Below are 14241 nucleotides of genomic sequence, written 5' to 3' on the forward strand. Positions count from 1 at the left end.
CCGATCATACGTAAAAGGGCTGCAGCATCCATCGCCAACAGGCAACAGCCAATTAGTATTGCTGGACGGGACGGGAAGAGGACGGATTTTGAGTTTCGAGGTGTGCGGGGGAAGAGAAGAGCGGCAAAGCGAAGAGATTAAGCTTTGAGCTGAAGTGTTGAAGTGACTCGAGGTCAACTGAGCTCACAAACTTGTGCCTCCGCATTCATTCAGCGATTCTTGGAATCTGAAATCCGGAACCTGGATTCTGGAACCCCAAGGTGTCCCTCTCGTCCTCCTTCAGCCCCATCACCCGACGTCCATCACAGTGTCCATCGCGGCATCTGCTTCATCCTCCGGCCTATCCCACCAACATACGTAGGAAGCCCCTGGCCCCCGCAGAGAGTCCGTCTCACCCGCTGGTCTAGGAGACCCTGCTCCGTGGCTCCCGCTGCCTTCCGCTGCCTTCGCTACCGTTCTTCGCCAGGCTCGTTGATGATTGTGAGCGAGTCCAGAGGTATCCATCGAGGCGAGTAGATTGCTGTGTGCCGAGTGCGCCGTCACCACTTGACCACCACCACCAACAGCTCTGCCAGCCACCAAGAGCTGAAGCTCCCCAAGCTCCCTGCGGCAATTCTGACTTTCTGAGGCGCCGCATCAGAAGGTCGATCGCATCGCTCCACGCTCCGCGCTCCCCGCCGCGCTCCACGCTCCACGTCTTACCGGAACCACACGCTCCACGCCGACAGAGATAGAAACCGAGCAGCAAGCAACACCCTCGCCAGCCAAGAGCCAGGATCGGCTTGTGCAGCCTAATTGGCCTCGTCATTGTCTTATATTGCCCGCGGAGCACCTTGCAGGCCTTGTCAACCCGGAACCTGGCCTCGGCGCAGCTACAGGAATTGGAATTGACTCGGGTCCATCCAAAGCCCGCCGCCCTCTGACGTCCACGACCACATCCACCCCAATGCCTCTCTCGTTCCTCAAAAAGAAACGGGCAAGGGAAGGGCAATCCGACCCCCCCTCTGCGCCATCCACCAACACAACAACCTCCTCACATCGCCAGCAACGGCCGCCTGATGGAGTCTCGCCGGGAGCTGCCGCCGCTGCTTCTGGGACGCCCAGTGGAGGGGGGCAACCCGCAGTGGCGGCTGGACGGTCAGCGGCAGCACCTGCACCTGCACCTGCACCACCACAAGCTGGAGGTGGGCAACAGCAGCGCCAGCAGCACCAGCAACAGGGCGCCCTGAACATCCCCCACGCACACAGCCAACCTCACCATCACCAACAGCCTCCTGCGCCAGCACAACCGCCTCCTGGCGCCGGGACAAACACCAACGCCACCGCCGTCAGCCCCCCTCCTCCCCATCCTCCTCCTCACGATCCCCACACCGCGAATGCCCCCACCATCGCCAACCTCGTAGCCAATGCCCCCCAGAATGACGGCACCGCCTACGTCAACTCGCCTAACCAGATCAGCCCCGACGCCGCGACATTCGACAACGGCGCAGCTTCGCTAGAGCCGCCAATCGTCCACACCATCAGCGCCAGCCCGGGCACCGATCCCGCCATCCTGCAGCAGCAGTATCAGCAACAGTACCAGGAGCAGCAGCAGCAGCAGCAAGCAGCGACTACCCTTCCACCCCAGGGTGCGACCAACACCGCCGCCATGCAGTCCGACCAGCTAGCCCATGCCCAGCAGCATGGCCAGCTACAATCCGGGGTCCAGCAGCAGTATTACCAGCCCGGCCACCAGCACCAGGTCAGCAACTCGACGCCCCGCGTGACCAAGGGCAAGTACACACTCGGCGACTTTGAGATCCTGAGGACGCTGGGTACGGGCAGCTTTGGCAGAGTCCACCTCGTTCAGTCCAAGCACAACCAGCGCTTCTACGCCATAAAGGTGCTCAAGAAGGCCCAGGTTGTCAAGATGAAGCAGGTCGAGCACACCAACGACGAGCGGCGCATGCTGAGCGACGTCAAGCATCCTTTCCTCATCACACTATGGGGCACCTTCCAGGACTGGAAGAACCTCTACATGGTCATGGACTTTGTCGAGGGCGGTGAGCTGTTCACCCTGCTACGGAAGTCGGGTGTAAGTGCCCCATTCCCATCCTGATTGCATTGCCTACCAAAGTCGGCTGGCTGTAACCTGTGACGACACCGGGCTAACACGCAAGACTTGCAGCGATTCCCCAATCCGGTTGCCAAATTCTACGCCGCCGAAGTCACGCTCGCGCTCGAATACATGCACTCCAAAAACATCATCTACCGAGACCTGAAACCTGAAAACCTCCTGCTCGATAGACACGGACACCTCAAGATCACCGACTTTGGCTTTGCGAAGCGCGTGCCCGACAAGACGTGGACGCTCTGCGGGACGCCCGACTACTTGGCCCCTGAAGTTGTTTCCAATAAAGGCTATAACAAATCGGTAGACTGGTAAGCCTCACTTCCCCTGCGTATTGGGTGGTGCTGGGAGGTTTGCTGACCCATTGGCAAGGTGGTCCCTCGGGATCCTCATATACGAGATGCTCTGCGGTTACACTCCCTTCTGGGACAGTGGCTCACCGATGCGAATCTATGAAAACATTCTCAAGGGCAAGGTCAAGTACCCAGCGTACATTGTGCCAGAGGCCCAGGACCTCCTCCAGAAACTGATCACGGCGGACTTGACAAAGAGGTTAGGCAATCTCTACGGGGGATCAACCGATGTGAAGAACCACCCGTGGTTTCACGAGGTCACTTGGGACCGCCTGGCTCGCAAGGACATTGACGCGCCGTACACGCCGCCTGTCAAGGCTGGTGCGGGCGATGCGAGCCTGTTTGACAAGTATCCTGAGGAGCAGGAGAAGTACGGTGTGGCTACTGGAAACGACGAGTGAGTCCTACCCCCGTGATACCTAGCGAAGGTTATATGATTGGTGATGATCTAACACATTTTTAGGTTTGGACACCTGTTCACAGAGTTCTAGAGGCTCCCACGTAGATACAGTTTTGGATTCGAGGAGTGTGCTGTGTTTTGGATAGGGAGCGGGATCTGGACAGGATGGGATATATCTACACGGAGGGACATATGTTCTTAGGCGGACAATCTGGATGGAATGATGTGAGCATGGCAGCGAGATCGACAGGACACCCAGGATCCAAAAGATGGAGGCCCATCGGGAACTTGGCGGCTCTGGGGGCAACCCGAGACACGGCCATGGGCCGCAAGCTCGCGGTAAGCACTGAATGATGATGAATTCTGACGATTGAACTGCGTACGAGGTGAAATTTAACTGTGCACGATGCCAACGATGCCACCATATATGGAGCGCACAGAGCATTAATGATCTCATCTCATGCCTATCCTATTCATGCAACCGGGATGTTGGGGGGGGGGGGGGGTTATGTGAGGAGCTCAATCTCCGCACGGCAGGACACGACCAACCACAAAACGCACGAGGTTGGGTCTTGCAGAGCTGCTATCCACGCCGAGGCCGAGCAAGACCAATTCTTCAAAATTTATCGACCTCGGATGGAGATAAAGGTCAAGGTATTTAGATATGGACGAGTATCTGTTCCGTCAGTTTTTGGACGAGTGTCGCGAGGTGTCTGAGGCGACCAGCTACGTCGAGATCCTCAATTATTCGGTAAGTGGGCGGCCTCCCGGGAGGAAGACGGGCGATTGAGAGGGAAGAGGATCTAACTAGCCTTGGTTGCAGGACCCGGAGTATAACTCGTGTGAGCAGCATCCGTTGACGCTCGATGAGTTCCAAAACTTTCTGTGTCGCCGGGTGAGTCTGCCACCGCCTCGGCCACTGCGAGACGTGGATGAAGCTGACGATGGTGGTGGTCTAGGGTGCCTTTGCGCCGCCTGAGAAGTTGGGTTGGGGCAACAAGCTCATCAGCGGGCTGAGGCTCATGTGGGTTGGATCAATTGATGGAACAATGGACAGAAGCATGGCTGATGAGATGATCCAGTGTCCAGATGAACGCCAAGGACCCGGACACGTTCACCCCCAAGGTCATATCGCTCCCCAAGGACATGTATGAGTGCATGGTCAGGGTCATGAGGCTGCCCTGCAAGAGCATCGAGACGACGGCCGCGGTAGGGCCCTTCTTCTGGAGTTCCTACGATGACGACGTACAGGACCCCCATCTGCGTGAGTAGTTGTCTATTTCCTATCAAGCATTGCTCGAAGACAACGGCTCACTGATGAACCTAGATATCATCCACCGAAAGTCGGACGTGCGCAAAAAGGGCAAGACGCGCGGGTGGGAGATGATGCTCTCTTACTCCTTCAAGACAAGCATCACCACCGGCTACATCAAGGGCACGCCCTCGTCCGACGTGGTCACGGCCCTCACCCACCTCAAGGCCTGCGCCGCCCAGATCGCCCACCCGATGCTGCTGCCCACCATCTTCCTGGCCCACGACCTGTCGCCCGCCAACGACCAGAAGCAGCGCGACGCCCGCGACTGGGTCCGCCGCCTCGAGAACGCCGTCAGCCTGCGCAACGAGATCGACGAGAACGAGATGTACTTCCAGGACGGCCTGCTGGAGATCGACGGGCTGAGCCGCGACCTTGTCGAGTGCCACGGCCACGTCATGTGGAAGCGGCCCCAGGCCTACACGGCCCTGTGCGCCGAGATGACCAAGGCCATGGAGGCCTTCAAGCGCAAGTGGGCCCTCGCCGTCGACGAGGACGCCCTGTCGTCGGCTGACAAGGCTGAGCGTAGGGCCGTCGACCAGCTGCACGGGAGCATCCTGTCCCGCATCGACTTTTACCGCGTCAAGCTCCAGGGCCTGGAGAATTACATCCACACCACGCTCGAGCGCCTCAAGGTCCAGCGGAAGGCGGTGCGTACTATATCTTCTCTCCCTGACTCCCCCCTCTCTGTGAATCCTGTATGATTATGTACGTCAAAGAGAGTCGCTAACTGGCCTCGGTAGCTCTACAACATCATGTCGCAGAGGGAGGCCAGGCTGAATCTGGAGATTGCGGGAGAGCAGCGCAGAATCGCCCATGCTAGCAAGAGGGACAGCACGGCCATGAAGACCCTCTCCCTTCTGGGAGCCCTCTTCCTCCCCGGGACGTACCTCGCCTCCATCTTTGACATGTCCTTCTTCAACTTTGAAACTGGTAGGCAACTCTGGAACAAATCTCCCAATCCTACTTGCCATCCATGCTTACAAAATAATGATGATGATAACAGGCTCAGGTCCCGTCGCCGTGGAGCTGTGGATCTACTTTGCCATCGCGGTGCCCATCACCGCCCTCATCGTCATCACGTGGCTGCTGTTCGACCGCCGCCGCGAGGCCCGCCACCGTCGAGAGGACGCGGCCCTCGAGGACAACATTGACAAGATGGAGAAGGACATCATGTTCCACCTGCGCAAGAGGACCATGAGCAAGGCGCACACGTGGAACACGGTCACGTCGCCGCCCAAGGCCGGGTGAGAGAGGCTACTAATACGCCAAGGACTTTTCTCTCTCTCTCTCTCTCTCTCTTCTAAGTATTTTTGATGACTTGACGACTTTACGACGGGTACTCGTCCCTTGGGATATCATGACATGTCGCTCTGAGAGGCGAACAGATATACTACACATTGCACGCATACAGGAAAGAGCGGGTTGAATCTAATATTGTCGATTATGTACAAGGAAACGCTAAATACTATAAGCTACATTGGCAGCTCTGGCGCTATGCTTGAACCCCAACTCCGGCCCCATGCTCTATTAAAGGCGGCTTTGACTAGGCCAAACTCGTTATCCAATGCGCCGCGTGAAACCCTGTCGTTAAGTGAAAATAGAAAGCACGAGCAAGCCTCACAGGCGGATACCCGCATCGCCCCCAAACCACCGGCGAAAGTCCGAGTTGTTTCGCTCGTGGCCGGCGCCGGGCCGCTGGGCCGCGCTGGCACCCTCGTCGTCGTCGCCGCCCATCCACTTGGGCTTCTTGATGCCCTGCCCAAAGTCCTGCATCCACTGCGGCGTCTCGATGGTGTCGATGGTGTTCTTCATCCGGTGCCCGATGATGGAGAAGATGTTGTCGTCCTCGGGCTCTGCCAGCTGTGGTCCGCGCGAGGACTGGCCGGGGCGGCGCGTGTTGCCCGAGGGCCGCACGGGTGAGCGGGCTGGGGACGAGGCGGAGCCGCGTACGGCCGGTATTGACAGCACAGGAGCTGAGCGGTCGGGATTGCCCGTTGCTGTCGCCAGTCTGGAAAAGGTATCATCCCCCCGGCGAAAGGAGTTCCCACGGAGGTCCCTTTCGATGAGGTCGCGTCCTTCACGCCATGACCCTGTTCCGTAGCCGGCGGGGTTGTCTTCCTCGTCATCGTCAACGTCCATGCCGACAAAGAGCCTCTTGACCCGCCCGTACAGCCCGAAAAGGGTCGCCAGGACCGGGATCAGGACCAATACAGGATACAGGTTGTCAAACCACCGACCAAGCGGCGTTAGGTCAATGGACTCTCCTAGGAACTTGTAGAAGATAGTCTTCTCGTATACACTCCGTGAGAGAAACGTCAAGAAGTTGTACGAGATGGGGATGCTGAGCTTGGCCACCTGGAGCGCGTACCAGAAGGCAGACTCGTGCGACGTGTTTCGCTTGACGAGGGCGCGCCCGCGCCACACCTTGACTTCGGTCATGGAGATGAGAGCCGCCGCGCACATGTAGCAGATCCAGAAGGCAGAGATGACCTGGCCGGCGAACCCGACCTCGGCCTTGTCGCCAACCCAGTGGTGGATCACCGTCAGCCTGATGACGGACAGCTTGGGGAACGCAAGCTTGATGACCTCGGACCACACGATGCACGCAGAGGCTGCGGCGAGAAACGCTGCGAGGGCCATCTGCGCGTAGGGCAGGAGGTGAAAGTACATGATGTGCCGCGTGTACGGACTCAGAACCTTGGTCCTGTCCCATAAGCCCGCATGGGGATCGGCGTCACCAAAGTCCAACTTCTTAGAAGCTGCCGAGTCGATGATTGCCTGCGTCTCGGCGGCTTCCTGCACAAGATGATTCCACTGGTCGACGCATCTCGATCTCGTGTGGCGCGCGCGCATCAGGTTTCGTGTCAGATCGGCCATGAACTTCTCGGTGATGACTGTCGGGATGATACGGGTCGCGGTCGGATCGATGGTCGTCGGCGGAGCGTGGTGGGCGGCTATGTTGGCCACGTCCTGAAGCTCCTCTATCCAGTCCTGGAACTCCACAGCGCTGCCCACTTTTCGGCGGCCGAGCTCGAAAACCTGGTACTCAATCTCCTCCAGCGTCACCAGCGAGTCCTGCATGCGCTCGTAGATCTTGGGGGCCCTTGCCTGCAGGCGGCGGAGGCGGCCTGTGAGGCTGGCGTTGCGCAGGAGGCGGCGTGGGATAGAGACCAGCCCATGGCCCATGAGGTAGATGGCCAGGACCAGACCAAACATGTAGGACAAGGCCATCAGGAGGCCCTTGAGTGAGACGAAGGAGAAGCCGTAGGAGATGACGAAGTATATCAGTCCGACAAGGCCGGCGGCGAGGACCATGGCCATGAACTGGGCATTCCCGCGGAGGGAATGCATCAGCTTGCCCTTGGGATCACGGTATCCCGCATCGGAGTACTCTTCGAGAATAGGCAGGATGAACCTATAGGCAGTGTCAGCGACGCCGGCGCGATGCGACAGGGAGGGACTGTCGGGCATCCGTACCATGTCAGGACAAACGTCAGCCAGTACGAGATCCTCCACGAGACGAGGATCACGCGGTCGGGCAGCCAGATCCCCCGTGTGGACTCATCGTCGGTCGTGGCACTCGAGGCCAGATCGATGGGGACGAGGATGACGACGACCGAGGGCAGCCATAGCGCGAAGAAGATGGGGACCGTGTAGAAGGCTGGGGTCGTGCGCAGCGGGAGGTAGTGGCGGAGGATGGAGAGGACGACGAGAGAGATGGCCAGCAGCGCCAGAAGCGCAAACGCAGTCGAGCCTACCGGCGAACTCTTGCTTGCAATCTCCAGCATGGTGAACGACCCAAGGCGAGCTCCATGCGTGCAGGTGGGAAAGGAAGGGTCTTGGATCTCCTGGAATGGGGCCAGGCTTAGGTGGACAGGCGCGTATTCGTATACTATTCGTATCAGGGGAACGCAACCGGCGTTGGCAGCAGATCCACTTTTACATCATCTGCATCGTCACCTCCAGTGCTTGGCATGTTTCTGCCTGGGATATGGGGCGGCAATTTTCGTCCGCGTTAAGTGATCGCGTCCCACCACGCGACTTGTGGGCGCAACGCGCTTCGAGCCTCGACCTCGACCTCGACCTCCAACAAAAGATACCTTGACTGCCTTAACGAGCACACTCACCCATCATTCCTCACTCTTTACTTCTTCGCAGGAGCCTGTCGCACCAGGCTGAATTGCTAGACTCCTGTCTTGCGCTACCTATAATCGAACTTTCTCTTCGCTGAGTATCCTTCATCGCCTACTCAAACATCTAGCAGCCGATATCCTAATCATGGCGGCCGTGCCCGACCTTGAGGAGTGCAAGTATTGCCCACTCAGCTCCCCATCACCAACGCTAACAGAGATCACAGGGTTCGTCAGCTCCAATGATGCCTTCAACATCAGCCTCCTGGCGCCCTCCAAGTCCGGCCTCCAGTCGGTCGCGACCTTCCATCCCAAGTTCACATATCCCATCTTCGGCGAGGAGGAGCGCATCTTTGGCTACAAGGGTCTCAAGATTGGTCTGCGGTACCGCGCTAATGACATGCGTCCGCATCTAAAGATTTCTTATGACAAGAAGTTGAAGCCCGTGGGGGATGCCGAACCTGACGATGTTGCCGCCATTCTCCAAGAAGGCAACCATCTCCCAAAGAGCAAGTCCCCTCATTTTGTCCCCCCAGTACCCAGTCGCTGACCCGCTGACCATTTGCAGTTGCCTTTGTGAAAGAGTCCGACTTCAACGAGAGCTCGAAGCAGCTTGCCGAGAACTGGACGCCGCCTGGGACTCTTCATGATTCGTTCGAGGGACCCGACGGCACATATGAGGTCTGGAAGGGCAGTCTGGCAGACCCCGCCATCAAGCAGCTCAACAGCCGCATCCAGATTTTGGCGCCCCTGTTTATTGAAGGCGGCTCGTACATTGGCCAGGATGCCGACTCCGACCCAAGTGAACAGAACATCACAGACGCGGACCGATGGACGCTGTTTTTCCTGTACAGGAAGGACAAGTCGACGGAGGATCCCGAGAAGAGCTCGTACATCTTCGTCGGCTACTCCACCATCTACCGATTCTACTGGTTCCAAACACTGACACCACCTGCGTCTCCCGGCGCCGGCTGGGAGCTCCCTGAGGGCGACCAAGACCTGGACGAGTTGCCGTGCCGTACAAGGCTGTCCCAGTTTGTCATTCTCCCACCCTTCCAGGGCAGGGGACATGGGGCAAAGCTCTACAAAATCATCTTTGAGCACTACCACAAGCACCCGCAAACCCAAGAATTCACCGTGGAGGATCCCAACGAGGCCTTTGACGACTTGAGAGACATCTGCGACATGGAGTTCCTGCGGAAGATGGCCGACTTCAACAATCTCCACCTCGACACCAGTGTCACTCTTCCCAAATCCGGCCCTATCCCGCAGCTGATTGTCGGAGGGGAGAAGCTTGAGAAGATTCGACGAAAGGCCAAGATTGCGTCGAGGCAGTTCTACCGGGCGGTGGAGATGCACCTCATGTCGCAGCTACCCGATTCGGTTCGCCCTACCATGGACTTTGACAAGGAAGTCCCCAAGCCCACCAAGGCAGACAAGCACCAGGAGAAGCTCTGGCAGCTGGTAGCCAAGCAGCGCCTGTACCGCCATAACAAGGACGCCCTGTCGCAGATGGAGCCCGAGGAGAGGATCGAGAAGCTCTCCGAGGTTCTGACGGGTGTTGAGCTGGGCAATGCACGGATCTTGGCCGCGTATGAGCGTGCCACCAAGCACTCTCAGCCAAAGGGCACACCGGCGACGAACGGCAAGCGCAAGATGGCAGACGAGGTTTCTGAGAGTGCGAGCAAGAAGGCCAGAGTGGAGGATGCCTAAGTGAGGAAAACGGGGTAGTAGTATACCATGCATTGAGGGGGTCAGGTCTGGCGTTGGACGGGAAAATTGCGAATTGCAACACGAGGCACATGTATTTTTATACCACGCGAATGAAAGCGGAATGATGGTAGCCTACTAATATCGACATGAGACGAGTATCCGATCCATAGGCTTCAAATGTGTAGGACATTAAACTACGGGGGAAGAGACCAGTTCAAACGACGGGCAACCTCTATATCTCGCCTACCTGGTGAGCATCCCAATACCGTCACAACATGAACATCATTTTACGGGGTTTATAGCCCAAATGGGAATTTTTATTACACCTTAGGTAGCTTTGGCCTCCCTAGTTCGGCGGCTGGTTGGTGTTGAACCGGGTGCCGTTCACAAGCTGAACGCCCTGTCCAAGCTGGCTAGCGACGACGGTGGCCTCACGGATGGCCCTCGAGATGGTGCCCCTGGCCCGGCCCTCCTCGAGGACCATGAGCCCACCGATGGTGCAGCCACCGGGCGTGCAGACCTTTTCGCGCAGGATGGCGGGATGCTCGCCGCTCTGGACCAGGCCCGTGGTGCCCCTCATGGTCTGGGTGGCCATCCGGATGGCGTCGGCGCGGGGCAGGCCCATGGCCACGGCGCCGTCGATGGCGGCCTCGAGCATGAGGGCGAACATGGCAGGGCCGGAGCCGCACAGGGCGGTGGAGGCATCCATGTTGCTGGCGGGAAGGTAGACGACGTCGCCGATGCGCTTGAAGATCCAGGTGACGAGGGTCTGGACGTCGGAGGGCATGGGAGGGGTGGTGGTGGCGATGACGGTCATGGACTCGCGGATCAGGGCGGCTGTGTTGCACATGGCGCGGACGATGCGGCAGCGGCCGTCCACGGAGGGGTCCTGAGGGGAGACGGCGCCGTGCAGGGCAATCTCCATGTCGTCGACGGTGACGCCGGCGCAGATGCTGATGAGGAGCTTGCCGTGCAGGGCCTTGGCCATGCCGGGCTCGCTGAGCAGGCCCTTGACCATGTACGGCTTGCAGCCGAGCAGGATGATGTCGGACTGCTGGACGGCGCTGACGTTCTCGTTGCGCACGACGCTCAGGGCGGACGAGTGCTCCCACAGCGTGCTCTTGACACGCTTGGCGCCCTCGGGGCTGCGCACACAGGCGATGAAGCGGGTGGGGAGGCGGGCAGGGACCTCGTCAGCCGGCGTCGAGGTTCCCGAGGTCTGGAGCGGCTTGGGGCCATTGATCTCGGACAGAGAGGCCAGGATGCCACCGACGATGGCAATGCCCATGGTGCCTAGATGATACTTCTCGTCAGATGCCCACTTGATTCAACGGCCGTGAGCGGGGGGGACGAACCGCAGCCGAGGACACACATGGTGAGGTCCTGGCCCTGAGAGCCGCTGGATTGAGTAGGAGCCGACATGCTGGCTACTATTGTTATAGATTCCGAGGTTGCTGTATGGGAATGCGTTGTTCAGAGCTAAGATGCCTCGACTAAGAACGAAGCTTCAGGGTACGAGTACAGGTTGGGGCCCAGTGACGATTGCGGGGTGATGGGTGGTGTACTTGGGTGCGGGACAGGACGGATCTTCGATTTTGAAATCCGAGACAAAATGCAGAAAGACACCCGTGGATCTCTCAAGGACGGCACGAGCTTTTAAATGAAATTTCAGGATTGGAAGATGCTCGTTTGAGAAGCGCGGAGCGCACCTATGTCATAGCCTGCATAGAAGCGCGACTTTTTCCCCAAGCCCACATATGATGATGCACGTTGGTGACCTTGGCGCCTCCAGAGGTCCTCCAGAGCCGCCAACAGTGGACTAACAGTGAGGTGCCTGGGAGCAGCTGGGGTTCCACCCGGTGGCCAAGCCTTGTCTGCTTCGGGGTGTCCTCCGTGGGCCGTACCTGCCCGCTAGCGAGCTTCCGGGGCTTTACCGGTTTCGACTAGACGTCGCCGTTCCTCAAACTTCCCGTGCTCGCTCACCCTGGTTTTCGCCCTGCAGCGGGAGCTCCATTTCTCACTGAATTCGACTGGTGAGGGAACCGTGGGCCCCCCCCAATGAGCCGCGACCAACTTATTCCAAACGACATGTGCCTGACGATCCATTTATAAGTAACCTCGGGTTTCAAAACGATTCTACCTGGGATTCGCACTCGGGTTCTTGGCGACTTGGGGATTTGTTCCCTTCTGATTCCTCGACGTACCAACATGGCGGACCCGTTCGAGGTCCGCATGAGGTTCACCTCCCAGCTCCAACACCTCAACGCCTCGGTATCATCCGCCCAGAAAGCCGCCCAGTATGCCCTCAAGTATAAGGACATGGACGAGGATCTGCACTCGTGTATTATTGAGCAGGTTGAAAGAGTAAATCTTCCCCGCGAGCCTCTCCCGCAGACATTCGCCCCCGAGCTAACCACGGCTAGAAGAATAACATGAACACGCGGGCCAACATCATGTACTTTATCGAGCACTTTCTAGACTCGGCACAGAGGGAGGGCCACCCGGACTATATTCGCATGATGCAGCGAGATATTATTCGCGTCGTTGATGCCGTTGCGCCAGATGATGGCGCCGGTGCTGCTAACGTCAGGGTTGTCCGCAGAGTGCGTCTTTCACCACCGTTTCGGGTTACATGATCCCCCCTCCCCCCCCTTTCTTGCTAACGAGCCGGCAGGTTCTTCAGGGCCTCCAAGCAAAGGGACACATTGAACCGCAGGCCGTGAGCCAGATTGAAGAGGTTCTGAAAGAGCGCGAGACGTCGGCCGACGACCTGGGCCTCGCGTCTCCCAATGGGGACTTGGACATGGCCGACGCGCCACCCTCTCAGACCATCCCAAAACCCAGCCGTCGTGGCGCACCCCAGCGGCTGGACAAGCGGCAGATCGAGCAGCGGATAGAGGAGGATCGTGAGCGCCACAAGCGGGAGCGCGAGCACATCTGGGCGATTCCGCCCGGCGGGGAGACGGAGATGAACAGGCTCTGGGAGGAAACCAGTGATTTTGGTGAGGACGATGACAGGTTGTTGGCCGAGGAAGCGGAGGAATTTGGGAAGGAGATGGAACCAAGGACCTGTCGCCACCAGGATCTTTCCAACAGAGTTTGGGGTTGAACAAAGCAATCTAGGGCATATTCAGCTAGTGGTTATCTTGGCATGGGCTGGTGTTTCGGCGTCACAGATTATATTGGGGCTTGGAAAATGGCGAAGATACCCGCGGCTTGGGGAAGAAAATCGATCAAGTCTTCCGTCAAACACGCATATTAACATATTCACTTCCATTGGCTGTGCCGCTCGCTGCGTATCTGGCGTGGACAAGAGAAATCCTCTTTTAGATACTGGTACATTGTGTTTTGTACATGGGGACACCGCCCTCTATCGTATAACATAGCCCAATCCTTCCCCCCAGCGGGTTTTCAACCCCCCCCCTCTTACTCCATCACGACGGTGGCGCCCAGGTCCTTCATCGTGGAAATGATCTTCTCGGCGTCCTCCTTGGGCACGTTCTCCTTGAGCATCTTGGGCGCGCTCTCGACAAACTTCTTGCTGTCCACCAAGCTGAGACCCAGCATGCTCTTGACCTCCTTGATGACCTTGGCCTTGGCCGTGGGGTCGATGCCTTGCAGCTTCAGGGTGAAGAGGTTCTTCTCCTGGGCAGGGGCGGCGGCCTCCTCGGCCTCCTCGACGGGAGCGGCGGCAGGGGCAGCGGCAAAGCCGCCAACGGGGAGGTCGGGGATGTTGAGCTTGCTCTGCGCGACAGGTGGTCAGTGGCCCGCGCCCGGGTGCCGTCTCTGCGCGCCATTGGAACTGCCCAGACATACCTTGAGGGAGGAGACGAGGTCGGCAGTCTCCAGCAGCGTCAGCTTGCTGATCTGGTCGACAATGGTGTCAATCTTGGGGTTCGGCGTCGCAGCAGCTTCGGTCGAGTTGAACCGCCGCGACGCGGCAGAGGAGCGGATCATCTGTGCGGAGACTCGGGGGGCGGAGGAGGCGCGGAGCTGGCGAGCGCAGCTCTGGGCCGCGTAGCGACACGACATGGCCATTGTTGCTTTGTGAGATGGTGAGCTGCTTCAAGTCTGGAAGTCGCGTGCGTCGTTGCGTTCAAGGGGACGGTTTCCCGAAGTTTTTCGAGCTCGTCGATGCTGGGGGGTCCGTGCCGCGCTGTGATTGGCTGTGTGGGCCGGAGTTATGTAGGGCCACTCCCGACGCCGATCGCTGCTTCCCT

At 58.6% G+C, this 14241-nt stretch overlaps 7 protein-coding genes across 7 annotated transcripts; 4 read left to right on the forward strand and 3 right to left on the reverse strand.

Moving 5' to 3' along the window:
- Positions 1-1058: 1058 nt before the first annotated feature.
- Positions 1059-3653, forward strand: TPK2_1 (cAMP-dependent protein kinase catalytic subunit TPK2 domain-containing protein; the record flags this gene model as incomplete). Its single annotated transcript, XM_083190163.1, has 6 exons — positions 1059-1184; positions 1271-2074; positions 2168-2421; positions 2483-2860; positions 3123-3202; positions 3526-3653. 6 exons carry the CDS (start codon positions 1059-1061, stop codon positions 3651-3653), a joined length of 1770 nt encoding a protein of 589 aa, XP_083054022.1.
- Positions 3654-3952: 299 nt separating this feature from the next.
- ACO1O0_000667 (uncharacterized protein) lies at positions 3953-5426 on the forward strand (the record flags this gene model as incomplete). The annotated part of the gene is made up of 4 exons (XM_083190164.1): positions 3953-4127; positions 4155-4825; positions 4919-5108; positions 5188-5426. 4 exons carry the CDS (start codon positions 3953-3955, stop codon positions 5424-5426), a joined length of 1275 nt encoding a protein of 424 aa, XP_083054023.1.
- A 369-nt stretch (positions 5427-5795) lies between these two features.
- ACO1O0_000668 (LMBR1-like membrane protein-domain-containing protein) lies at positions 5796-7966 on the reverse strand (the record flags this gene model as incomplete). Its single annotated transcript, XM_083190165.1, has 2 exons — positions 5796-7593; positions 7656-7966. The coding sequence occupies 2 exons, from the start codon at positions 7964-7966 to the stop codon at positions 5796-5798; spliced, it is 2109 nt and encodes a 702-aa protein (XP_083054024.1).
- Positions 7967-8456: 490 nt separating this feature from the next.
- HAT1 (histone acetyltransferase catalytic subunit HAT1) lies at positions 8457-10021 on the forward strand (the record flags this gene model as incomplete). Its single annotated transcript, XM_083190166.1, has 2 exons — positions 8457-8850; positions 8877-10021. 2 exons carry the CDS (start codon positions 8457-8459, stop codon positions 10019-10021), a joined length of 1539 nt encoding a protein of 512 aa, XP_083054025.1.
- Positions 10022-10367: 346 nt separating this feature from the next.
- PRO3 (pyrroline-5-carboxylate reductase dimerization-domain-containing protein) lies at positions 10368-11443 on the reverse strand (the record flags this gene model as incomplete). The annotated part of the gene is made up of 2 exons (XM_083190167.1): positions 10368-11314; positions 11377-11443. The coding sequence occupies 2 exons, from the start codon at positions 11441-11443 to the stop codon at positions 10368-10370; spliced, it is 1014 nt and encodes a 337-aa protein (XP_083054026.1).
- Positions 11444-12229: 786 nt separating this feature from the next.
- ACO1O0_000671 (CTD kinase subunit gamma CTK3-domain-containing protein) lies at positions 12230-13130 on the forward strand (the record flags this gene model as incomplete). Its single annotated transcript, XM_083190168.1, has 3 exons — positions 12230-12385; positions 12445-12624; positions 12696-13130. 3 exons carry the CDS (start codon positions 12230-12232, stop codon positions 13128-13130), a joined length of 771 nt encoding a protein of 256 aa, XP_083054027.1.
- Positions 13131-13447: 317 nt separating this feature from the next.
- MNP1 (mitochondrial 54S ribosomal protein bL12m) lies at positions 13448-14059 on the reverse strand (the record flags this gene model as incomplete). Its single annotated transcript, XM_083190169.1, has 2 exons — positions 13448-13765; positions 13838-14059. 2 exons carry the CDS (start codon positions 14057-14059, stop codon positions 13448-13450), a joined length of 540 nt encoding a protein of 179 aa, XP_083054028.1.
- Between the last annotated feature and the right edge of the window lie 182 nt (positions 14060-14241).

Source organism: Amphichorda felina (genome assembly GCF_050947745.1).
Source record: "Amphichorda felina strain 45539 chromosome Unknown scaffold_1, whole genome shotgun sequence".
Taxonomy (NCBI): Eukaryota; Fungi; Ascomycota; class Sordariomycetes; order Hypocreales; family Bionectriaceae; genus Amphichorda; species Amphichorda felina.